At 35.4% G+C, this 27,863-nt stretch overlaps 1 protein-coding gene across 9 annotated transcripts in view; it reads left to right on the top strand.

Moving 5' to 3' along the window:
- The window catches only part of ANKS1B (ankyrin repeat and sterile alpha motif domain containing 1B), a 406,799-nt gene that overhangs the window by 182,442 nt on the left and 196,494 nt on the right, over positions 1-27,863 (top strand). For all 9 annotated transcript variants that reach the window (XM_054280464.1, XM_054280403.1, XM_054280419.1 and 6 more), the window contains 2 exons: positions 12,412-12,992; positions 14,873-14,945. In XM_054280464.1, coding sequence (XP_054136439.1) covers positions 12,412-12,992; positions 14,873-14,945 — 654 coding nt within the window. The remainder of the gene's footprint in view (positions 1-12,411; positions 12,993-14,872; positions 14,946-27,863) is intronic.

The raw sequence follows: 27,863 nt of genomic DNA, 5'->3' as shown, positions 1-27,863 counted from the left end.
AAAGCTCAGAACTCTTACTTTCCCACAGGAGTTCTTATAGGATTAGCATTCTGCCACCCTTCACCTGAGGACTGTGAAGTAAAATCATACAAGTGTGATGGTCTTTCTTTATTAATAGTCTTTCTCAACTAATTGACTTCAGAAACTGGCAAAAAGAATCAGACCTTGGAAATTACTGACTTATTCTGAATCTTTGGTGTGATTAACATCGCTGTGTTGGCTCCAGTAGAAAGTGTGGTTTACCTGATGTAGAAGAAAAATGCCATTTTTAAGAAGCAGGCAGTTATTTTGATTGAAACTTTTGTACTTCTCTGTGATTATTACTGCATGTCTTGGGATTCTGTCAAATGACAAAAAAAGATTGAAATTCAAATTGATTAGAGAATTTGAAAGCAATTACAAATGACAGACTTTTAGTCTTCATATTGATAGTCTGACTATGTGGTGAACTTAAGTTTCACTTTAAATTTACTTTTAAACTTCACTGATCAGTGTTCATATTGGTGTAGTCAATTTTGGTTTGAAAACACAGTATATCCTCATATATGTGTAGATGTTTTTTGGGTTTTTTTGGAATTTATCCAAGTTATGCTTGGAAGAAATGAAACTGCTATCAAAAAAAAAAAAAAGTATATCTTTCTCTTTCCTCTGTGCAGATTTATTCTTTGTTTACCAGTACTGTAGCTGTCTCAATTCCTTTGAATTCTGGCCCGCTCTGTAATTCTGTATTCTCTGAGCAAAGAAGATTTTAACAGCTTAGTGCCTTCTTTTCCATCTAAAGACTTGAAGAAAATTCAGTTATCTGTTAACTGGGCTAGAAAGAGGCCAGTATCCATGTTCCATTTGGTAGTTGACTCCCTGTTCATTTAAGACCTGCTGTCATTCTCCTTGGAAATACCTAATGAATGTTATTTATTCCCATGACCATCATCAGCCTTCTTTCATTTAGGTTGGTGCAGATAGGAGGAATAACTAATTAACTTAATGTGAAATGCTAAAAACACTATAAAATTCAAGGCAACCTATTCCAGGTGTGACCATCTTTGCTTTTTTTTTTACTGTGCTTTATTATAGGTGCTTCCACAAAAATGCTTTCAGGAAACAAGCATTGTCTAAAGATTTGACATTTTGTCTTTGTGTCTTCATGAGATTTTTGCAAGCTAATTAAAAAAAAAAAAAAAACCAACAAAAAAAACCACATAAAACCACATTGCACATTCAAAAAAGTATTTTTTGGGGACAATTCTGATTTGAAAGTCTAATCAAGAGTTTCTGGTTTTACTATCTGTGGTCATCAAAATGGCTTCTTTCCTCCTGTTCTCTCTCTGCCTTCCTTCTCTCTCTTTCCTATTCTTACAAGAAAAAGATGTGTGCCCACTTTTAATAAGAAAAGTGATTAAAATTTTTTTCATGATAGTTTCTTCTTATTTTAGCAATAAAATTTAGAAAAAGAAAAATAATCTGCAGATTTTTTTTCTGGTATATCTCTTAGAGTGCTGTCTCACATGTTGAGCTGCTAGTCATGCTTGTTTGCTTTTAGAAAGAGAATAAAAGTGACTTGTTTTAAATTTCTCAGGATATCATGATCATCTAATTTCCAGTTTATTCCAAATGAAGAATGTGCTAATTAAAACAATCTAAGTATTGTTTCTGCAATAATTTGTTACTTATGATTGATGTAACAAACTACTTCTGCACTCTCATTTCTCATGGGTATGTTTGGTAAATTAGACAACTTGCTGTATCTCTTCACCTTGCTTTTTACAAGGAACTTCCCTGTTGATGGAGATTCTTTCCATCTACTTATCTACAAAGCAAGATCTCAGTGATCTGTTGTCTCCTCAGGTGAAATGTAAGCACACTTGCTTAAATAGCAGAAATACATAAATGATAGAAGGATCAGATCTACCTGGTTTGAGGCCTTAGTTCACAGGTAAATGAAATTATTGATGATAGCAAGTGTAACATAAATAAATTAGAGCAGAATTAAGCAACAATAAAATTCTAGGTTTGCCTTGCTTCAGATGTATCTGGTTTAAGGCCCTAAAGAACTTGTTACCACCTGTCTTGAAGCATTGTAGATAAGAAGTAAATAACTCATGGTCAAAAAAAGGTGTTTTCTAAATCTAAAGTATCTAATTACATAAAAAGTTTTCTTTACTTATTAAAGATGTGCCAATGACTGGATGAGGTTATTTGGTAAAGAAGAGTTTTCTACCATCTATTATTCCTGGTATTCTGATCAGACTGTTAGCTGAACAAAATCTGGACTATAGGTTATGGGACTAGAATGGTGTCATTCCCACAAATACTAGTCTATATTCTGATCCCTTAGACTGAGTTTCTGTTTTCCTATTTACAGTTTCTGGATTCTTAAACAAACTTATATATATATATTTCTACTAGTCTGGAGGATGTTTTTGGAAGCTGTACCATTATAGTGCTTTTAGCTTGATGAATTAGTCCTCTTTATTAGCTCTTGCTACTGTTTATTAATGTACATTATTATCCCTAGTTAAGAAAATGTTATTTTTAGTAGGTGTACCATATTTGCAAACCAAGGCTGTTTGGTGCCTTTGGGGGATATCTGCCTGTGTGTTTCAGGGAGAGCAGCTGAAACACACTTTCTTTGCAGAGAATATCATCCTTTCATGGATGGCAGAGTTCAGTGGAAGTAGCTGGAGGTGTGACCAGCACCTCTGTATCATTGCACTTCTGTCATAGAATGTCCCCAGGTGTGGCTTCAGCAGAAGGGTTTCTGTGAGAACTTTTAATCCAGCTCAAGCAAAATAAACCAGGTGAATTCAACTAGTCTGCCCAAAGTGGGGCAGCTGATTAGCCCTCTAAGCAGGTTAGCCATTCCTACACTCAGCTCTGGCCCTGGAGCTGCTCAGTGGTACCTTCTGTTTGAAGAGCAGTGGGGTGAGTGGTAATCTACTCTGTTGCTGCAGCTATTCAGTAGGTGAAACTGTCCTCTAACTGTCCTCTAACTCCTATATGATCCTAACTGAAGGTAAATTATCCAGAGTTTTTATGTGTAGCATTTGTGTTGCGTGACTTTCCAGTTTGTTGTGTAAGAGGGGTTTTAATTATGTTAAATTATGCCTCTCAGTCTCTGTGGGAGCTTCTGTCCTGCAACTAGCTGATGAATCATACAGTTTTTCATGATAATATTTTTGTTTATTTGGTTGTATTTGTATAGTAAGAGAGCTCTGTAAAGTGTCATTTGTGGTGGAGCATGAAAGTTTGTAATTTTCTTCCAACACCACTCACCGCTCTTCCCTGTCTAAGCAACTGTAGTCTAATGCTCGTTTTTCCTTTAACTGTATCTAAAATTGAGACGTGCTTTTCTGCATCCTAGTGGCTTAAAAAAAGCTACACATTGGCTGCTAACTATGCTACTCCCCTAGCAGTCATAGTTAATTTAAAGCAGGTAAATTTCATGTTCCAAATGCACATATGTTTCCAAAATATCGTAACCTGGTATTTTGGAACTGACTTGGTGTCAGCTAGCCTTTCATGCTCTGTGGCACTCAGGTGTTCTGGACTCTTAACTTGATGGCTGTTTTGGTAGAAGTATCAATAATCATTATTTAAAATAGTAACAAGTTTTCAGTTCCTATTTAAAGTAAGTGTATGTAAGTCTTCTGAAATGGAGTATATGCACACATGAAATTATTTATTCTTACTATAAAGGATTCTTTGAGATGTATTGTCTACATCTACCCTCAGTACTCCTTCTATGCTGGCATTTGATCTCTAAGAAACAATTCTAGTGCCAAACCAGGTGTCTAGACCAACTTGGATACTAGAAATACTGTTTCTGAGCTCTTGCTGCTTCACCAGAAAGACAGAGGTTTCCAAGTTGTGTGTCACGCCCGTCAGCCTTTGCAATCACATTGGATGCTGTGTAGTGTCTAAAATGGCCATATTGTGTCTGCATTTAGCCACTTGAATATTTGCTCTTTGTTTCACATCTTCTTCTAAGCATCCTGTGTGTAATACTACTTTTTAAAGTAAATACAGTTACTTGTGAAAAGTAAACAACTTTTGGAGATATTAAATATACCTAGAAAGTTATTATTCTTAGATAAATTATTTTGCACATTATTGTGTCAATGTTTTTTAAGATCATTTATGTTTCGTAAATACTTTTCAAAAGAATTTAAATGGTTATCCTGTCACATTTTCAACCCTCAAATAAATAATTTGGAGAAAGTAAATACAGTTAATTTGATTTTATTCTCTCATTTTCCCCAGTGAGTATTTATAACTACAAAATATGGTGAGCTGGAAGTTTGCTAAAAGAGTATGATTTTTAGTGATTAGTTTCAATACTGTCACATGTAAGCAAGTATATAAAATTTCAGTGAATGGTCCACATAGAGTTTAAAATCTGAATGTAATTTTCCATGACTGAATATGTACCTATATCTAGAACTGAAATTTCATTCTACAGCCAGAGATATTTTCTGTACATTCTTAATTTTTGTACACTTTTTTGTCCCTACAGCCTAATAGATTTAGCAAAAAACTCGGGTAGGGCACCTTTATTTTACATTATTTCTTATGAAAGCACCAATTCCATTCCTTCTGGATTTGAAACATAAGTTGAAAAAGAGCACAGATGATCTTGTGCGTGGAATGAGGGAAGAGACAAGCTGAAATATCTTAAAAACACTGCTCTGATCAGAAATACATTCTATATCAAGGTTGGAAAAGAGAAATGTATGGTCAGTGCAAATGGCAGAACATACACTTTCTTTGCTTTCTGGCCTTGTCTCATGCTGGGGGAAACTGAGTTGTTGCTAGGGCAAATAATTCCTTTTAAACAAAATTGTTGTGCAATGTCTCCTTTTAGAAACATTATTTTGAGAATCATCCACTGTTTCTTACAGTTTCTTTTGCCTTGTATGTCGTAAGTTTGTTCCCACTTGGTGGAGGAATTTGTCATTCCTTCTTTGCATGTGATGTGTGAAATACCAGGAGTGGAACATATAACAGGGTTTTTTTACAGTCTTCAACCAAAGGATATGATTTCAAGAGCTCATCTATCACACTGATACTGCTTTGCACTGATTTTAGTTATTAAGGGTACCAAGTTTTCCTCTTGTATTACTCTACCCTGCCATACTATATTGTCAAATTAGCATGTTCTGAGCACAGCCACAACCCACTCAACTGCTTTCTGCTGAAAAAAGAGATCCCCACAGAATTTCTCAGTGTGATTATATGTGATCTCTCTGCAGAATTACATTTTACATCCATTGCCATTCAGCTCTCAGAATTTCTTACAAAACAGTCACTAAAACTTACAGACACACTGAGAGGATTTCTTTTTGCTTTTGCTGCATTGCTAAGCTGAAGCATTCCAGCAGAATTTTAGCTTGAATGTGAGTGTTGAATTTGTCCAGCATTTCACCTGAGGGATGTTGACCATTATTTTATCAGTCTAATATGTTTAGTCCATAAAAATGTTAGCATGTTATTTTTCTGAAGAATCCTTATTTTGATGTGCAGGCATAAGGCAGAATTTTGTGCTGTAAAATGTGATGGTTCATGAGAGCCTGTCTGTCTTTAAAATGTCTAGGAACCAAGCCTTATATAGTCATATAGAAAGAAATCCTCATGGAAACGGCATTATGGAGGTGGCAGCTGCAGCTCTTTATTTTTGTCTGTGTTGAATTTTGCAGTAAAAGGTTAACCCTTTATGTGATTATGAAAATTACATTTATGTCCTCCTCAAGTACAGAATATACATGTATCAAAAAAACCTGAAGATGTACAGAAAAGACAAAACAGCTCAATAAGAGCTAAAATTAACTCTGTTTGTACCAGATTACACTGCTATTGCTGAAAATCTGGGCAAGGACTATATTTAGGCATTATAATGTAGTTGGAATTAGCAGTAATAACTGCCTAGTATCCTTCCTCACCCAAAGCTTTTTTTCTTCGTTAGATACTGGCAAGCAATGTTCAGAAAACTCCTTATCTTTTCCTGAAAATCTTTCTCATCTTTTCATTTCCTGATGGGTCATGGGGAAAAGATGAAGGTAGAGACTGTGAGGCAGTAAAACCCCTCAGTACAGAGTCAAGTGCAGACTGCTATGCTAAGGGGTGAATTGGCAGTTTTGAAGCTTATGAGAGCAAACTCCCAACCCACAGAGACGCTCGCTGTGACTTCTAAGGGAATGGGTTTTGAGAAGATGGCAGTGTTGGAACCTGGACTCAGAGCCTGGAGACCATCAACAGCAACCTTGCCAACCACTTTTTGCTGGTTTCTCCAGATTTGGGAGTAACCAAAAGCAGAAACTGCAGTCTGGCTGGACACTATTGCTCCTCTTCTGTGTTGTTGCTGGGGGCAGTAGGAGCCCACAATCTTCACCACTTCCTTAGTAATCTTGTTGTTCTATCCTTTGCAAGGTCCATTATACCTTGCTATAACTTTGACTTGAGTGAGAAAATATTGTTCTGCCTCATCTAAGATATCTGCAGCCAAAGTGCTGCAATCACAGAGCTGTAGCTTGGTCAGAGCACAGTGTTGTTTGCTGTGTGAAATAAAGACTTCCTGAGTATTGCTACTTCTGTTTTTAAATACTATGAATTTTCTTGATCTTATACCTTTTCTTGCTGATCATCCCTTTTTATAATGCTTTGGCTATACAGCTGATATCCTCACTACTGAGAGTATTCTAGTGCTTGCAAAGCAATCTTTACTATGCAAATATGCTTACCCATCCTTCTTTAAGAGGGTAGTTTCCAAATATTGCTCAGTTCTGACTGTTGGTTTTAGCAGTCAACTGAATGTGGGGAAAAGGGAGTTGAGAATACATTTTTGGGCAGATAATACACATGTGCAAAGTGTGATGCTAAAAACATCTTTCTGGATCAAATGGAAACAGAAGTTGAATAGAATAATCATGTCACAATACAGTTGTTACCATAGCTATAGAACAATTTTCTAGTGGATTTTTATTTTACATTAGAAATATTGTGCCATGGCAACAGCAATGCCTGTTAAAGATCTGACTCTGTCATTATAATTTATCTATTACAGCTCTTTTCATTAGTGTTATTAACAACTGTTATTCTCCTGAATGTACTTTAGTTAGGAACATGGAATCTCTTGAGATACAAATGTGAATAAGATGATTTCCAATTTTACATGAATGCAAAACTCACAGTATTCAGTATGCTTCTGGTTTTCTTAATGTGCTCTGCAGTCTTGGAGTCAGAATCAGGAAAAAATATCTGAGTTTGATGAAGCATCTGTAAATTATAACTCTCAAATACTGAAAGTGAGAAATGGTATTCCATGGAGTTCTATATATGTACCATGAGCAACTGTGCTGGGGTGCATTGCTGTGAAAATAAATAGCTGATTGAATTGCAATCTGCTGCCTAAATACCAGTTTGGTTGTATATAAACTGGTGATAATAGCAATATGTATCTGTGGCTTTGAGATTATGGCACAACTGAATTTATTTGTAGTTCCAAATGTAAATGTTTTCCTTGTAACACAGCTATGGCAGTATCACAGTGATTTTCAGAAGTAATCCTCAGATGGATAAGCTGTACGTGCACTTGTAATAACACTAAAGTTCTGTAGAAATGACATCTGTTTATGTTTTGGTATTATGATACTATTTACAAGTAAAAAGATAAAGTGGTAAGAAAAGCAGTATCTGGTAAGGAAGCAAGATCTCTTTCTGTTGGCTTTTTTTTTTTAAATTACAAAAATTAGTGTACTTGCAAAAAGAAAAAAAAAATTACTTATAAGCTGAATGCTTCTCTCCACTGGGATTGAGTCCAAGAGCTTGAACTTCTCATGTTCTCTTGTGTCCTCACCCCCTTTCCTAAAGTTCTATCTCATAAAGCTTACTCAAATGTCTGGGAGAAGAAAAAGCTGTCATTATTAAATGGCTGTTCACTGAGTATAGACCTATGTAATGTAATTATTTATATAAATTCTTGGTGCCAGTTAAGTTGGTTGAAATAATAATAATAAGAAATAAAATTAAGAATTAATAAGTGGTTTAATAGCATGGGGTTTTTTCAATGCACAGCAATATTCAAAATAAGAATTATTTTTATATGTTTAAAACCAGAAAATAATATATAAAATATCACATTTTTGCATTGCTACTAAGCCTCAGGAGAAATATTGATTTCAGTATCATTTTTCTTGAAGTTTATGACAGAAATATGCAGCAATTAAAAAAAAGTCTATCTCAGAGATGGGAAATTATTAAAAGCGAGGATTTAAATTTTTTTATAAAGTTTCCTATTTTAGCAAGGGTGTAGTAGTGGTATTATCCTGTGTAAAGCTTTTCATTCTTTAAGTTCTTGAGGTGGAGGTCTTGGATATTCCCATGAACAATGAATCTGCATTTTTAGATAATGATGCAGTTTGAAGAGCTTATTTAACATCTAACATTTCAGGTCTTAGGTCAACAAATACTGACTTGGAAAAAGAAAGAAAAACATACTCTAGGAAATTATTTTATGATTATCTGTTGTATGGTTTATTTTTTCCTTCTGTGATTTCTTTAGAACATGACAGGGAGTGATAGACTACGGTACTGTTTAGAGCAGTGCTATAGTCCATCTCATATAGTGCTCTCCTTATTTGCTGAACATCAAAGTATTAAATATTGACTGCATTAGGAAACTAGAATAATAATACAAGTCAGTATACAAAGAGCATTAACCTTAACAGTTATCAGTTCAAAAGGCAGAAGATTCAGAATTATAATTGGTTCATTAAACTTTTGGATATCTGGAGGATTTCTAGTCCATCTTCCTCTTTGGAGCAGGACTGTCATCATGAAATCAGACATGTCTTTTCCCAACCAGGTCTTGAAACTGTCCAGGGATGCAGATGGCACCACTCTGCATGACCTGTTTTAGGGCTGCAGTGCAGCATGCAGTGCTCCCTGCTCCTTAACCTTCATCATGATCACATGGATTTTTTTTTCCTAACAGCCCCAGTCTTTTTTGTTGCCTAGTATAGATGTGGTTTGCATGGCTCAAAATCATGAAGAATATATAGCTATAAGATCTTTGCTTATTTTGCCGCATAATTAATAAAGCTCTTATTAAAAGTCTCTTTAATAAGAGTCTCCCTGTCTCTGCCAGGGCTTTTTTTACTCTGGTCAAGACAGACCAAAGGTTACCCAAGTAGCCAATAACCAAAGGTTATCCAGGTAGCCATTAACCATATTCCTTGGTTTTTGAATGATGAAATTGACGCATTAAGGGTCTGATTTTTTTGATCTACTGAAATGAATAGCAACGATGCTTCAAAAATATTCTGTGTTTAAAAATGTTTAATACTCTGAACAGAGAAAATCTTGAGGAATCTGAAATCAAACGCCTAAACATTTTTGCATTTTCAGCATTATATCTCTGTGCCTTATCTCCCATCTTTCAAATTAGCATAATACCACATTACAGTCTCACCAAATATGTGAGTTCATATTTGTGAACTTCTTAGACAGTGGGCATCATAAAAATGCAGTAAATAGGCAATAAGACCACTCTTATTGAACAAGGAGAATATAAATCCGTGAAGATATTTAAAAGATGTGAAGATGTGACACTTAGGGACATGGATTGGTGGTGGTGGTAGACTAGGCAGTGCTGGTTTAACAGTTGGACTTATGATCTTAGAGGCCTTTTCCAAACTGGACAGTTCTGTGATACTATGGAAATGTTGAGAAATTCTTCATTGAGCAACTTCATTCTCAACATTAAATGAAATAGGGTATTTTTGAAAACTAGTAGTGATCTTACAAAAAGTGGAATGGACTACTTGCTAACACATAAGAAGACTAATGGGAGCACAAGCAACTTTTGTTTTAATTTTTCCTGACTTCCTTAAAGTATTTGTGTGGGTATTTTAAAGATGAAAGTTTTACCTAAAGTAGAATATATATACTTAGGTGTTCACAGTACAGTAAGGGTTGTGAAAGATCAAGCTGAAAAAGGCTCATACAATATATTCGGGGTCTTTGCTGCTGCATCAACTCTCAAACAACCAGAATTAATGTTTTGATATGCTGTCACTGCAGCACTGCTGGAAAGAGAGGCACACACTTTCTAGTAGCCAGTACATATATTTACTGACCACAGGGGAATGGGAGTTCTCAGTAAGAACGAACTTACGTCATTTACCGTAATAAGTTGAGCAAAATCAGGGCATGAGATGCCACTGGTGCTTGGCAGTCTGTACTCTTAAACTGTTTGGGTTTTGTCAGTCTTTGGCCAATACCTAGACAGTACCCCGGCACAGTGCAACTTTTAGCTGAGACAAGAGACTGTTCCCAGTAAATATTTGAATGGACCAGCTCTGTCTTAAGGAGAGTTTAGCTTAAAGGACATGAGCCTAGTAATTCCTTCAGATCCTCTTAGCTGTTGGCCAGTACTATTTAGTAACATAGATGTAGAAAAACTAGTAGTGAATTTCTTGCAATCCAGGTTCTGTAAGCTTTTGTTTTTCTTGATTTATTCCCTCCTGATTTAAATATTAAAATATATTTAAAATATATTTTTAAATATTAAAAAATATTTATCTCTTCAATGAGTTCAATACACAGCTATGAGATACCTGTCTAGAACATCAAAATAGTATTCAGTTCATGACAGATATATCATGAAGGTATCTGGACACAAACTGAATGGTGTCTCCCATAAGTCACTGGCAGTGTAGTTAGCCCAGTAAACAGAGCACAGGGAGTTATAGGTTCCATTCATTTTATTAATCTGATATCTGACTATGGTAGGAGCTAGCATGCTTCCTACCCATGTAGAAAAATGATGTGTCTTAATCTGGAGCAGAATCTCAGCTACTGAGTTTTTCATGTAAAGGAAAAGCACCAAAGCCACTAATTATTTGCATAATTTTTTCCTCATTTTGAGTTCACCTTCAAAATTGCAGACATATGTATAAATCAGCAACTTTCAGAAATCAAAGATAGGATACCCCATGTCCTCCTTTCCCCCTGAATTTTTCCCCTAAACCAAATTTTTCTAGGTTTATTGATCCCTTAAGCTCTGTCATATCCTACATTTAACCTTTCTTCATAAGACCTCACATCTTTTTGGTTGCAAAAATGTCTGAAGTATATCCTAGTCGGTTGTTTCTCCAAGAAGAAAAGTGTATTTTCTTAGGTTCTTCGAATTTTATCATATACAGAAAAACATTTAATTTTATATTTTTAAGCTGCTGACTAGTAAAAGAATTGATGAAGTTTTGAAGTACATACCAAAATCTTTCTTCTGTCATTTGTAAAGTCAAGCACTGCTTTCTTTTAGAAAGGATATTTTGAGATTTGATTAGGGGTTTTTTTGTCAGCAGATATTTTAGTTAATTGGAGAAAACTGCTCAATATCTTTGCACATTAGGTCATGATGCTATGCTCAATTCCTTGTGGTAGCTGCTGCTGTGCTCACAGTCCTGCAGTTAGAGTCCATCTAGAACATACAACTTCTAGAAGGAATGAGATGAATTTTTTTATCTTTAATGAAGTAGTTATAGAGATGTGACCATTAGTAGGGACACAATTATTCTGGGTAGAACAGGCTGACTTAATGCCATGTTGATAGAGTGATGTTAAGACCAGCAACACTTTAAGTGAGGCACCTCAGACCTCCATTTTTCCGCCCCTCCTAGGTCTTTCAGCAACAAGCGTAAAAAAGAGTCATAAAATTTTAATAATCCACTCTAAACCTTGCCAAAGTAGTGCATTTTTCTGTGGTTGCTTTTTGTGTTTATGTATGTGCTAAGTTACATATTGTGTTTGAAAAGACTTGATTTTGTGTTCTTTTTTCCCAATGGTTACTATTACTATTCTCAAAAGTTCCTGAAAATAAAAACAGCACTCAAATCTATTCCTTAGAGACTGTCAGTAAAAAGGCATCATAGTGTAAATTCCCTATTATCATAAGGCTATAAAAAGAAAAATTACTAAGAATACTCGTGACAATAATGATTCTTCATGTATTTTACCACCTACAAACTACCTACCTAATTCATCATACTAAACTATATAATTTTTGCATATTTCAGCTCAATAGCAAATTAAAAGAGACATCATCAAGCTGATGGAATAGCAATGGCCTATTTTATCTTATAAATTTGTTTTTTCATGGAGTTTTATATATAGCACTGAGCATTGTTGGCTATTCTTCTATCAGCAGATATTTTAAGATAAAATAGTCATATAGTCATATTTTAGATTTTTTTTAAGAGAATAATAAATCAGTTCATGGCATAGTTGTCTTTTGTTTCATTACATAAGAATGTACCCAGCAGTATTAAAAAGTAATTTTGAGGGCAATAAGGATTTTTTTTTTGTTTGCAGTATTTTAACACCCTTTTATGTTTACAAGGTTCTCTCTCATTTCAGAGCAACGTAGCCAGGGTGAAACATCGACTGAAAGTGAGCTTCCTGAAGGACACCCCGCTGAGCAGTTTGCAGGTTTACTTCATGGATCATCACCTGCGTGTGACCCACCTGAAAATCCACTGCAGCTGTACAGCAAAGTAAACCTGTGCAGTGGGCCACTGGAGAAAAGCATTTTGAGCAAGAACGCAGCGCAGCAGATACAGCTACGGAAAGAGAGCACCTCTGATCCTCCTGTTAAGAAAAAAAAGCCACCAATTGTAAACAGAACCATATTTCATACTAAGAATAAACCAGCAGAAAATCATACCCTGGTTGGTGCACCAAGGGTCAGTGAACAATGGGTTATTAGCACTGGGGGATTTGTGGAGCGAGCGTGCACGCTGGGCAGAATACGATCTTTACCAAAGACCTTGCTGGAAATGCATTTGTGCAAAAATGTTTCAAAATCTGATTCTAATCTTATCACCCATCCACCAAATGATAAAAAGGCAAGAAGCAATTGGAGTGAGCCCACGCCAAAGCCACAGTGCTCCAAAGGGAATTCAGAGAGAACACCTTCCTTCACATCAGAGTGGGAAGAAGTAAGTTTTTTTCATTTTTTAAGTACTATGGTCTTGTGAAGATACTGTTGTTGTTTTCAGTTTCAGAGACAAAATAAAAAGTGAATATTCCACACTGCAAACTTCAGAGTGAATGTCACAGTGTACTGCATGGGAGTTCAACAGCTGGCACAAAATGCGAAGCATTTCTGTTCTACTGCTGCCCACTCAATAAAGTCTATTGTTTCCCTAGTGAATGAAGTTAACCAGAAGTAATTCTGCAACTTTTTGTGGCACTGGATTTATTGTCTACTAAAGCCCTCACTGCTGACAATAATAATGTTGGTAAAACCCTTAGTAACTGTGCCTTTTGTTTACCCATTTGCTAATTATTCCCGCTATGGCAGTGCCCATTAGCAAGAGCCAGGAGAAAATGGCAGCATTAGAGAGTTGATTGGGCATTCTACAAACCCTCCTTATGTATCAAATCCTCTAAGTAGTGTGTAGCCTGTGTGCAAAATGCTTGGCACTTACCTGGCCGCTGTGTGAATTGGGAATACTCTTATAGCAGCAATGAATTCAGAACTACTAACAGAAATTTCCACACTGAATTTGTAGTGCACATGCTTGTCCTTATGAGAGTTTTTATTTTAGGTTTGGAATTCAATTTAAATTAATTTTTAGATACCGTATGTTTAACTTTTTTCCCTGTGCTGAATTTCAAGAATGTAAATGGTTCTTCACAGACACAGAAGTACCCATCTCAGTGAGGTAAATTAAGAGTTTGAAATGTTTGGATCTTTGCTGCTCCAACAGAGAAGTGAGAATTTCTCTTTAAAACTGCTACAGTGAGGAAATTCATATGTCTCCAGGGTGCTACTGTGTTCAGGAAGAACCCTGAGTTTGATTATGTGGCTGGTTATTTTTCTAGGAAAATGTTTCAAGCAAACCTAAGTATCTGATATGTTAGGGCATTTAAAGTCACTTTTGTAAGGGAAATACTTTCTCATTGAAGATGTACTAAGGATATCAAGTTTTGAGATTTACAACTTGGATATGTTATTATAAAATCCTGATTAGAATCAGGTACAAGTTTGCCTTTCTACATGGTCATCAAGGTTTGATCTTAAAAGTAAAAAATTGCCATATATAAATGTATATATTTATGTATAAAGTTCTTCAGATTCTGTCATAATTTCCAAACTTTCTCCTGTCACCAGTGACTAATACATACTTTTCCTACTAGTCCTAATATTAAGCTTAGTAAAGTGTGTTTCTCTTTGTCTATCTTCTTAGTCCACAGTTACCTTTTGATTCACTTTTTGGTTTGTCCTGTTCTTACAGAACATAAAATAGATACAGTGGTTTTGACCTAGTAAGTTCAATGTGCCTTAGACACATGTAAGTTTTGGGATCAGAGCAGTGTTGTTTCACAGAGAATGTTGTTCTGTGGTATGTGGGGACACAACTATGTTTCATACTTATTTACTGCCCTTGGGGCAAATGGAAAGAAAGGAGGGCTAGGAAATTCTCTGGAAATATGACTTGAACAAATGATCTAATTGTGTGTATTTTAAATACTTTGGAACATACAAGATATTTTTTTCATTCATTAATATTGCTGCTTAAATAAACAGCTACTGGTCATACCTAGATGACGAGAGTCATCAGTATGTAAGGAACTGTACCATGGAAAAAGAAATAGAGTCCCAAGCTTTAGTTTTTACTAATATACAAAATTGCAAATCAAATTGCAATCTCCAAATCAAAGTGGAGTAATTAATTGTCTACCTTTCATTAATGCATTTTTGATTCTTTTTTTCATAATGAGGGTAATAATGCCATAATTCTATGCATGAAAAACTAAAATAAAATACTGAAGATGGGATCCCACAATTGTTTCACTGTTCTCTCTTTTGTAGATTGATAAAATCATGAGTTCAATAGATGCTGGAATTAATACTGGACTGGGAGAGATGAAAGATCACGCTACAAGTAAGGAAAAACAAGTAGCTATTGTTTAATTTTGACGTAATTGTCCATAGGGAAACTGTGGATAAGACATTGCTAAGTAACCCACTGTGTTGAAATAATTTGTAGATATTTGAATAACCATGAACAGAATCTGTGTTGTTTACTGTTAGAGATGCATTAGGCCCAGTGTCCTGGAGCTGTTGCTTTAAATAGCATATTGGAGTCATTAATGTTGTTTTGAAATCTTACCAGAAAAAGTACTCCATTAATGTCTTTGTATTGAAGCCTTTCTTCTAGGGGGGTATTTTACAATCTTTTTCAGATGAGGTTTTGTTTGGAATGATGGAACTCTAGTATATGTAATCCATTAAGTGCTGACACTTTTTTAAGTATTGTATTATATAATGCTGCTTCGAAGAAATATTTGTCACAGGGATGAAAATGTTGCTGACAGACAGTGACTGGTGTTAGCAATGATGGGAAAATTTGAAAACCTCTGCTACTAAGAACCCTAAGTCATGCTTAGCCTGTTGGTCTGTCAGCATAAACCTGTGCAACTGTGCTGATAAGAATTTTGAAAGCATTTTATTATGTCTTCTCCGTAACTCATGGAGGGAAAACTGACTTGCATGTCCAAATAATTTAGTCCTGAGGCAAAGCTGTGTTACTCAGCTGTACTGGTACATCCTTGCTAAAAATTGCATTGGGTTTATATATAGGGCAGGATGTTATGTACCTTATCGCTTAAAATTGGGAAAAGGATATATTTGAACAACTGTCCATTTCATGGAACATTACATATATACAGGATGAAACTGTGTCTTATCAATTAAATATAATTGACACAGCTATTTTAGCAGTAGCTTGCAGTGAAAAGGGATCTAGGATAAAGAGAAAATAACTGATTTGAATGCAAATATAATTGCAGATAAAACAAGCAAACTCAGCTTATTTTTTTTCTAAAAAGAGTAAGGGGCAATATCATGAGAAATGCTAGGCATGTTGTTCTGGCAGTCTGTTCGTTGTGCAACTTGCAACGTTGGAAAACAGAACTGTCCACAGACAAACTCCACATTAGGAGACAGTGAATAATTTCTGAAGATATGATAAATAATTCAGGGTTTTCTGTATCTTATATTTTATCATATTAATTGTACTGGGTCTGCTGGAGATGGAGTTATCTTTTCCACAGCAGCCTTCACAGTTCTTTGCATGGGTACCTAGAAAGGTGTTCACCTGTCAAACACCCTGGTGCTCACCCAGCACCAAGGCTGCCTCTCCAAAACTCCCCCTTCGCCAGTGGGAAGAGGGTGGGCAAGACCTTGGGAGAGAACATATCCAAGACAGCTTACTCAAGCTGCAAAGGAATGTTCCACACCATACAGGGATGTACAGCAATAAAAGCTAAGAAAAAGGAGAGGGAGGCTGGATATCACCTCCTAATAGGAAGTAGAGAATAAATCTGTTGTTTTCCTTTGGTTTCACACAGACCTTTTCTTTTGTTGTATTCAACTGCCTTTATCTTGACCCAAGGGGTTTTTTTCTGTCTTATTCTCTCCTGTGCCCTGTCCTGCTCAGGGCAGTGATGGAGTGGCTTGCTGAGCACCTGGCATCCAGCCAGGGACAGCTTCCCACAGCAGCACACAGGCACCAAAGGCAATATTGGGTGTAGGGTAAGAAGCTGCAGAGCAAGTAAAAGCCATGAAAGGGAGACAATAGCAACAGTATATGTCTGAAAATTTCCGTATTTTGGTGATGTGTAAATACTACTCTATCTGTTGTTCCCATGACTGACTACTGCTTTTCATTTTTTACTTTTTTAAGATCAGAAAATACCTTACAACTCTTGTCATCAGCCATTTTGCACTTCTACTGCAAAATTTATTTTTCTTGACATAGAAATATGGCATTTGGGGTTTCAACCCTTGCAGATGGCAGAAGATCCTCTCTTTGCTTCTTTTCCAAGAGTGGACATTGAGTCCTTACTTACTTTCTATTCAGTGTGCAGCTTTCTGAACACAAATATTTTTTTTCTTTCCTGTCAACTTCTTCACAGTCTTTAGCTAGTTTAGGATGATAATTTGATTTTGCTCTTAATTAAGTCATCAAGCTATGATCAATCGAAGTACAGCTATCTTTCCTTAAATTTTATCAGTTTTGCTTTACATGCAGCTTGCAATAACGGCATGTCTTTCTACTATAGACCTGAATATATGCAGCTTCACATGTATGTCTTCCACTTTTCATTCCTTTTGGCCATTTCCAGATTTAGTCAAACACAATTTAGGCAGCAAAGCAAAGGGAACTATTATTAAATCAAATGAATTGCATGCATCAAACATGTTATGTGGGATTCACATTCTTTGAACCTGAGAGAAGCAGAGAAAAGAATGATCAAAACAATTCTGATGTCATTTGCTGCACCTGTGTTGTGCCAAAGTAAAATGCAATATGGAGATTGTTTACCCAGAGTGGTGGTGTTTTGTTTCCTTGGCCTGTCAGGGCCAAGTGCATGTTCAGACTGTCGGTCAGCAGACAGTCACAAGATTTTGTTGAGTTGAGTGCTTGTGCAGTTTCAGTTTAAATGCAGTATAATATAGTGTAATATAGTATAGAATAATATAATAAAGTAATTAATTAACCTTCTAATATCAATAGAGTCAGATGCATCATTTCTCCCTGTAACAGGTCATCTTGATTTACTATAATGTTAGACTTCAAGTACATTATTTTTTATTGGGTAAGTAATAACCAAGTAATAGATTATCTAGGAGGAAATAAGGAGTTCTTACTTCTCACTGCTAGCAGGCTTCTCCTTAAACATAGCACAATCAAAGGTAACGATCTGGCCTATGCTTAGGAATAAAAATTCAGTAGTATGGTATCACATAATATAATTTTGAAATACTTCATCAGTTTATGTATAAATATGAAGGATTTTAGTTTTTACTTGAATGTATGTGGGAAAAGCTTATCCGTAAAGCTTAAAAATAATATTTTTAATGTTCAGAGTGTGTAAATCAAAGAAACTTCTGCTGTTGAACTGTAAGCATCTGGATCATTGAGCGCTGTATTCAAGCAACTTCACTTGTCTAATAACTTTTTAGCAAGTAACAAAATTCCTGGTAATACTGAAGAGTAAACGTAGCTTCCGATGGAATCCTTCATTTTAGTGTTTGCTTAGTCCTGTACTTCATATTATACTTCAGTGTTTTCATGAACTGCTAATAAAAACAAAAATATGTGAAATTCAAGCACAGATACTAGATCAATCATAAAGAGCTTTTTGTACTACATAGTATCTCATTCTTAGTGTAAAATATTTTAGAGGAAATATCTTGCATGCTCATAATTAAATAGCTTTATTTAAAATTAGACAATGATGACATCTTGTGATAAAATTCTTGAATAGACTTGCCAGAACTTTGGCCTATATTTTCCTACTGGTGGTATCTGGAAAGACTTCACTTGGATCTCCAGGGAAATCTCTTAAGAAGCAATTAGAGGAGCAGTAAAAGGAGAGATTCAAAACTGAGTATGCTCATGAGGATTTCATCCACAGCATGCATTCAGGAACAAAAAAATTAAAGCAGAGCTTTCCATTTGGTAACAAAACAGGTACTGGAGGAGCAAACTTAAAACTACAGAGAGGAAGATGACTGTTGATGTCCTCTGACTAATTAAAAGCAAGAGTGCTGACCAGGAAACAAGTAAGAACAACTCTTGATAACTGAAAAAACCCCCAAACACTAGCCCAAGGAATAAAAATCCCTGGTACCCAGAGGAAATGAAAGGTGCTGCTGGCTACTGATCTTCTACTCAAGATGATGTGGAAACATCTACACCACCTGGCACTTAAATTGTGGCTTATGGGTGTCTTCAAAAAGTCAAATTTTTCCAAATCACAAAGGAGTCCACCAATCATTAGCATAGGATAAAGAATAATAATGCTAATAATAATAATGCTAAAAATTATTTTGCTAAGAATTATCCTAGCAAATCAAATGTTCTTATCAGGCTCTGTGGCAGTGAATAAAGAAGTTGAAGATTCAAGATAATGTCCAAGTCTAGCATCAGTTGGATAACACCCTAAATGTAACTCTTCTCTCTCCTGAGAGAAATTTAAAATGCGAACCAATTGGTAAGAAAAATCATAATCTTAAATAAGGCAACTTGAACATAGATCTTGTCCCTGGGATGATTTAAAACAAGATTAAAGAAGTGACTAGAGAAAGTCATGGGTCAGTTTGCATGGTATCTTAGCTGTTTGCATGCTAATGGTAGAGTAACAAGGAACAGAGAAGAAATAACTGAAGAGTTAATGAGGAAAACAAGAACTAATTGAATATTACAAGAAAATTTACATTGTAGGTATGTTATCATATATATCACAATAGCAGTACAGTCATATAGAAGCAGGGAAGAAGAGAGGAACTTTTGGCTTGTATTTCAAAACCAGTTGCTTTGAGATCTCAAAAATAGGATTAGATAGAGCTTTTAAATATCTGTTGGTGTCCAGGGAAGCAGTGAAGAATATATTTGTTCTTGAATCTTTTCCAAAGACATTGCACATTATAGTAATGGAGGTTTTTATTTGCCATTTTTGTGTAAGAAATTACACTGACAGACTGCCCAGGGGAAAAAAAGCTGAAAAAGGTAGATATCAACAAATTAAAAGATTTAATTTTAAGAAATATATAGAGCACAGGTTTAAGACAAATCTGTGGGGGTTTCAATAGAAATCTACAAAAGACCATAGTACAATCTTCACCAATGTGAAAAGAAAGTGTAAAAGACCAGCTGAGCTAAATTTTCATCTCTTCTTCCACCTTAGGCAAAATGAGGAAAATTTCTCTTAATGAAACATGGTGGAATAGCACATGTGTGTAGAGACGTGTCAAAAGTGCCAAAGCACTCATTGAGAAGCACCTAGCAAGATTTAATATAACATAATTATATTAGTGCATTAATAGATAGAAGAACAAAGAGTTGTTCAGTACCTTAGAAAGCTCCTGGAGGAAAGGAAAGGGTGCATGGAGTAGGAGCAGAGAAGGGAAAAGCACACCGTGATTTTTTATTACATGAGTTTACTGTAGAGGTTGTCGGTGAATGTATGACATCCACAGTTAATCCTAGAGCCAAAACCTCAATTGTAGATAAGGAAAGAACAGACTATATAGGTTAGGTTTCTTAACTGTCTGCAAAACTTAGGCCTATTAGTGGCTTTCTGTGAGATTTCATGAGGGATGTGTCAGGTACCAGAAGACTAAATAAGAATAACATGGATCTTATCTTTAAAAGAGGAAAGAAAGAAGAATGTGGGGAATTATTTTCAATTAATAAACAAGTCAATGAACAGATATACTACTTCAAGTAGCTAGAAGAAATAAGTAATAAACAATATGGATTTGCCAAGAGCAAACCTATTAAAGCCATCTAATTCCCTTCTGGGAGTGGATAGGAAATATTAGGTAAGGGAAAAACAGTAGATGTCCAGTATTTGGATTTCCCTTAAGGTTTTGACACTGTCTCACCTGTTTTTCTTGCAGATTAATTAAGAAAGCATGAGCTTGATGAAAGTAATGGTAGGTCAGACAGATTAATCTTATTCGCAATGTCTAAATTCAGACTTCTGGAGTGTGGACTGCATTGAGCACATCTGAGCCATTAATGCTGAGTTAGATAAGCAGGCATTTTTTTGTTATTGATCATCATGTCTAAATGTCTGAAGCATGTAAAATGGCACTGGTGTCTTAGAGGAGCTCCTCAGATCTAGCTGTCTAAAACTACCTAAAGTGAATTTCCTCTGTTCTGCAGGACAAGATTATAAAGGTGATACAGTGAAGCATCCAAATAGATTATTATTATTAGGAAGATTATAACTTTGGTTATATCCAGTAGCATCTGCAAGATTTTGAATAGTTGCTAGAATGAGAAATAACAGTTGGGATATAACTGACCTTGGCTTGAGTCAGAATGGAATAGATCACTGGTTATACCCCTTTGAGTCTATTTTGTAATGATTCTGTGACTACTATGATAACACGATTTAGAAGGAGCCTATCTACAAAGTAAAGTAAAAAGAAGAAACACTAAAATTTCATATTTTCTTTGCCTAGTTATAAACAATTTTTTTCCAACAATAAGTCTTTCAAGACATACAAAGCAATAAACCTGTGTTAGCTGTAACTTGGTAGCTGTTTGCAGGTATGTGACTCAGGGTTTAATTATATTTGCAAATCACTTGGAAAGGAATAATAAAAAATAATCTACTTCAAAAAAAAAAGAACTAAAATAAGTAATGGATATCATATCATCATCATGATTAAAGCTAGCATTGTGTCAAATCAGAGCAGTTAAAATAATGAGTAAGAAAATAATTGTTAAAAGTCATTCCACACCAAATAGTCAACAATCATTTTAGTTTTTTGAGAGAGTCACTTATGTCAAATATGTTCTAGTACATGGAGGGTGATTTACAGTTTTATAATTCTCTTGATTGTAAATTCTGTTTTTCATGCTGTCCATAAATGCACTAAACAGTTGCTGTGTATATACAGGTCAGGATATTTTTGGTCAGCTGAGAATGTACCTACCCTTGAGTGCTCTCATTGTTCCACCTAGAGGCAGAAAGGGTAGAGTTTACTGAATTACCTTAATTTTCTTGATCAAAAATTTTATTTTGAAACATACTGTCATGCTTTTTTGTTACAGCTGAAATAAACAATTCTTATTGCATTTAGGAAGATTGTATTTTACAGGGTTTTGTGTTGCCCTTTTGTGAGAGCAGTGCCTTTTCCTGTGCTTGGAGATAATCCTAGCACCACTTGCAGCATCTCTGCCTTAATATCAATATCAAGGCTACAAACCTTGCTCAATGACACAGTCTGAGTGCTTGCCTTTCAAAGATTAATGTTGCTTTTTACTGGAAGGGGTATATGAAACAGAATCACACCACGTGAGGAAAAAAAGACTTTCAAGGAAGCTAGCAAATCTTGTGGAATATTTAGTTTAGCAGTATGTATCCCCATGTGTACAGCTTCAGAGAGACTCATGAGTTGGCTCTTTTAGGGCTGCTTTGAAACCAGAAGGACTCTGGAATGCTGAAGGCTATGCCTGAGTTAACTGCACTAGCTGTATCTTATTTTAAAGCAGGGATTCTACTGCATTGTGCTGTATTCTGAATAAACCTACAATTCCATTTATGTCAAGATTTTTGTACAAACAAGACCTTATTGCTTCTCGATGTGCCCACTGTATGTTTGGGGTTCAATGTCATGTAGTCCAAACTTAATGCCAGGGACTGACAGTAGGTCACAGAGCACTGAATTAGAATACATTTTGTGGTGTTCTTTCTCAAATCTTCCATCTCAGGATAAAAGTTACAGACAGTCATCATATAAAAGTTATTTTCTTTGTTTATTAACCTTCTCTACAGATACAAACAAGGCTATTATTGATGATTTCTTTGCAGTATGGAAAAAATTTTAAGAAATTTTTCTTTTCCGATTTGTGAGGGAAATTAGTTTGAGCACAAAGGCTGGGAAAATAAAATACACGTGACTTCACCAGCTTAGGAAAAGATGGAATCAGGTGGGGCCACATCCAGAAAAGCTGAGAAAAGTAAGGGTTCATGTTGCACCATGTACAGCTGTAAGACAGTTGAAATTGGGCAAAACCCTTGACTGCCTGAAGCTACATGCTTTGGTTTCCTGTCTTCCCCCTCTTCCACTGCCACTGCTCAGACATGAAGCCTTTATCATCCCTAGAGTGGTTCTGCCTGTAAAAGCTAATATATTAACTGAAAAGTCAAACTTTCTTTTAACAAATGAAGCCTTGTTAGGCTGGTCCTTTTCTGTTTGCTGCCATATGGTTGCAGTTTTGGCAAAGTGGTTTTCCTCCAAAGCTGTTAATATCCTCCCTCCTCCAAGAGCTGAAAACAGATAAAATATAAGTACTTAAGGCAGAATTTTAATTGGATATGTGTAGGCATGTTGACATAAGGCAGATTTCACAGTGGTACATTATAGACTTAAGAGTATATATTTTTTTGTAATTTAGTTCCTGTTTTGCAGCATTTACTTTGTCCTTTTAAAATCTCCATTTGGTTAAAATAAGATCTTTATTAAAGTGGAGTTATTTAATAGAATTTAATAAAATGAGCTATGAAATTTCTCACTGAGAAGGACACCTCTTAAGCTTACAGTTTTGAACACATAACTATAATTTTGCAATAGCCAACCACAACAACCAGACAGTACAATAAGGATAACATCACTTCTCTCCCAACTTCCCTTTGAAGGGAAGCTGTGCAAGAAGACCAAAATACCTGTAATATCATAGCTGGCAAAAAAGACAGAAGGAACCTGCCTCTGTAGCTGATGAGACAAGGCAGCTCCAGCAGCTGGTGTCTGCTGCCAGTGCTGTTTGATGCTTCCTCAATAGGAAATACACATGCAGTCTGAAATTACTAAGCTGCAAGTCTTTGAACTCTTTAGCAACAATTATGGGACTGCAGTTCAGGAAAGAGAACCACACATTTATGTTTGGTTCTGCCCTTCCTTGTATCCTGTCAACAACTGGAGTGTGGAATTTTATCTGCAGTGGCAGAACAGCTGGGGGGAATTTGCATAACTAAAGTCAATATGCAATGTTACAGAAGGCAGAAGTGACTTTTCTTTCAGGTAAAACTGTTTTCAGTCAGTCCCACTCTTGTATGGAGCCTGTCACACTCAGAACCCAAGAGGAAGGAGGTGTGCATGTGTGTGTGGCCAAGTTGCTTGTCCATGGTAACTTCTGTGTGTTGTGGTAGGCTGACTGTGGCATTCTTAGTGTATCTGTTGGATTCCTTTTGATTAGCACAAGCAAGCTTTTTTCCATAGGCCTTTAGGAATCAACCTTTGCTGTGGTATGGCCCTTTGGATCCAAAATTTTCTTCAGCGGCACTCATTTTTTTTGGTTCCTTTTCTCAGATATTTTAGGCCTTCCTTTTGCAATAACAAAAAGATGAATATCACATGCAATGTGCTGTAATGTTGTTGCTGTAGTGCAGGGTCTTCTGCTGATAAATTGTCTGAGCTGTTGTTTTATCAGAGCACACTCCTCCTCTTGACAGGAACATATTCCCTAGTGTTTTACCACTGCCAGCAGTGTCCTTGATTATCAGAACAGACGATGCCTTTAACTCTTTGAGGCACTGTGTCTTCACATATGCATTTCTGCCCCTGCATTATTCATACCAATCTTTCTATTTCTGTCAATCATATCTTCAAATTATTTGAATGGCAATTTAAATCTATGCAATCATCTAGATTATAAAATAGTGGAGAACAGAAGGCATATAGCTATAAAATATTAGGAAGAAATATTTTTAGCCTTTATTTTCTGAGAACATGATAGTCCTAATGTATTGCATGTCACTGAACTTACCTAAAGATCATATAAATTCTACGGAAGTTATCACATATATTTGGGGTAATTTTTTTTTTTTTACTTCTACATCATAAAAACCTAAACAAGAGATTAAAATGTATCTGTTTTAATGGTGTATTTAGTCCCAAAACAAACCTTACAGAAACTGGGTGAACTGCAAGATAATTGTAGAGCTTTTAGCTATGTTTTATAACAAATGCAATGGGAGTTGGATGCAAAAGCTGCAGGCATTTATTTTATTTTCTTATACTCAAGTATTCCTATTGTATTAGCAATTTTACCCTGTAGTGTCTTAAATGTAATATTCAGCTCTATATTCTTCATAAACCATTTTTTTGAAACAGCCTACTACAACAGAAGACTCAGGCCAAGCTGAAAATAGAGTAAAAGTGTAAGTCATTGGAGCATATTTATCAAAGTAGTCTTTAACTCTGATACATTTTCTTTTTACATTTCCACTCTCTCTATGAGTGCCAATCAACATTTAGCTTTTATCTCTGTCCATGCTTTTTCTGTTCAGTGTTAGGCTTCTTTTTCCAAAACTGTTGCAAAGCAATTCAGTCTTTATATTCACAGACTTGGATAAATTATTTCTGTCACATCCCTTCTAGAAGGAATAGAGAATATTGATAGCAAACAAAGAAACTTAGGGAAATGGAACTATAATGTCATAAATATTGACATCCATCAGAGAGTAAATGTATAGCTTAATTTTTGTCAATTTTGGTGTAGTCTACTACTGGCTGTCAGACCTGGTCTGCAGCAGGACTGCTTGAACAGAGGAGTCTTCTACAAATTCTCTTTTAACTGGAGGATTGAAATGTCATTTTGACTGACTTATATGCTGGGACTTTTCAGTGGTACTTTCCCACATCAGATGTAACATGCTGTTAAAACAGCGTAGGAAATTAAGGCCCTATTTCAATACTGAAATTTTCTCCTTTTTAAAAAATAAAAATTAAAACCATCAGCAGTCTGGTCTGCTGTACCATTATTTCTGAGAAACCAAACTTTTTTTTCCCCTCACAGAATACAAACAATGTATTCTTCTTTGGAAAATTTTGACGGATCTAAAGGGGTTTTTTTTTATTTTCTAGAAGTACTTATTCTCAGAAAGAGGAATGCATGCTGAATCCCTACCATGTCTTCTTTTATTTTGTTCTTAAACTAATAGCTGATCCATCCATTCTATTGTTAATGTGGTTTAAAAAGAAGTCTTTGTGACCACACACACATTGAGTTTGAATGCTACTCAAATCTATGGAAATTCAAATAGTGTGCTTACCACTATTATTAAAGCCTTCTTTCAGTATTTTTAAAATATTCTCAAATATATAATTTCCTTCTAGAAGAAGTGAGATATATTGAGTTATAAAGAAGATGTGTATGTTAATATGTCATGATATAGAGCTATATTATATACACTTCCACTATGTTTTTTGAGGTAGAGTGCAGAATGGCGTGAATACATAGAATGCAAGACAAAAAATCAGATTTTCAGTGACTTCCAAGGGCATGAAGCTCAGAAATACTGACAAATAATAGTAAAATGGAGAGTTCAGTAGTAGGATGTTTAAGTATGTTTGGGGTCAGTGCTTAGAAAAATTGTCTATGTTTCTCTACAGAAAATCAAAAGTAAGTGAATAAAAGTTATTCTCACTTTAAAAGTTTTAATATACCTGCCTAGGGCCCTAATCTTACAAAATCACACTGATAAAAAAAAATCATGTTAGATCTCAAATTAGTTTGTTGTGAAAGTTGCTTAAAAAATAGTATTGCTCACGTTGCCTCCTGGGTTCTATTTGTAGTAAATGTTTTCCTAACACTTAGGTGGATTTAAAAACATTTCTGAGGAGGATGTTAATGCTGCACTCTGCTCTTCCTGGTCAATTCTCTCATCTGTCAGACCAGTCCCTCAGGCCACTGAGATGTGTAGAATGTATCTTTTCCCACCATGGGGTTGCATATATGTCTAAGCTTTGCCCATCTAGATAAGAGATAAAAGGATCAACCAAGGAAGATTATGGGATTCAGAACTTGGAAAAAAAAAAAAAGATTGGAACACTTTCAAAGTTATTTCCAGTAAAACTGAGGTCTTGCCTGTTTCTCCACTGAACCACAATGGTGTGGGGGAAGTTTCCACTTCCACTTTTCACCATTCCACTTTACAAGAACACTTTGGCTGCATTTCACAAAGTTAATGCCAGAGTGCTTGCTGGTGTGCCTAAAAAGTAGCAAGCCAACAATGCCCTCATTCTATAATGCTCTAATAATCGTCCTACTGTAAATCCAGAGGTTAAGAGATATTTTTTTCAAGACATGATAAATTATATGAAAAGAATTATCAGATTACTTGAAAGCTTTAGAAATCACATGTTTAGGTTCAGCTTTTTCCTTAATGTTTAATCTGAACCTTTCAACTATTTAGCCACTTACACACATGTATGTTAATATATTATTCAATTTGTTTGACTAAATTGAACAGCGTTTATTTCTAAAGCAGAATCAAATTCAATACCAGGCTGAAAAAACATATGCAGAATAGGAATCAGCACATCAATGGAATTAAAAATATCTCATGAAAAGTGAGGCTTTTGCAGCCTGTGGCCAGAAAATACTTTAAAGGCAGCAGAATATTCCTAACTTCCAAAATCGGTTTTACAGATTTGGCTTTAATAATCAGTTTGTTATTTTCATGTGTGATTTCTAGTGGCAGATCTCTAAAACTTTGTTCAGTATCTCTGGTGGTGTTTTGTATGAAATGCTAAGAGTGTTACTTTCAAAAATATGTTAGGGTTGGAGATGTTGTGGCAAGTGAGACTATGATGAAGTTTATCTTTCATAAATAATATAGAGATCTAAGTCTACTAAAACTGTATTAATAGTGGTTTCTTGAAAATTAAGCTGATTCACTCATATTTCCTTCTAGTAGTCCTTGGATTTAAATAGATATGAATCTTTGGATTAATATTTCTAGTAATCACATTTTGAGTAATCACAAGAACATCACATGCTAGTTGAAAAATCTTTGGCTTATTATAGAATTTACAGCACACCAAATTGTTTCTAGTTTTCATTCCACCTACAGAAAATGAAGTAATTCAGAATATTGAACTTATTAAAGGGAGTTCATTTACTTTCTAACCCAGACTGTTAACCTGAGTTCATTATTTTAATGCTAGGATCAGTATTTTCTTGTTTCATTTCCCTGTATTCAGGAAGGTACTACATAAGAATGCTTTCACATCCTTCAAAAATTATTTGTGATATTCTACTCACCAGCCCTAAAATGTAACTCATGATACCAGGAATTTTACAAAACTGTTTTTCTACTTTGATCCATTACTGCTCCTTATTTTACGTTATTGTATTATTACAATTCTGAGAATGGCTGAGGTTGAATTATTGATTGATAATGTGAATTTCCATTAAATGCTAAAAATAGCGTTTAGTCTGAAGTTGTTCTGGAAACTATTTCTAAAGTGCATTTATTATTCATTGACAATA

This window comes from Melozone crissalis, unplaced genomic scaffold, assembly GCF_028551555.1.
Source record: "Melozone crissalis strain CALT ecotype California unplaced genomic scaffold, PUWL_Pcris_2 ptg000004l_1, whole genome shotgun sequence".
NCBI classification, from domain to species: domain Eukaryota; kingdom Metazoa; phylum Chordata; class Aves; order Passeriformes; family Passerellidae; genus Melozone; species Melozone crissalis.
Note: the sequence above shows the minus strand (reverse complement) of the source record. Positions and strands in the feature narration are given on the sequence as shown.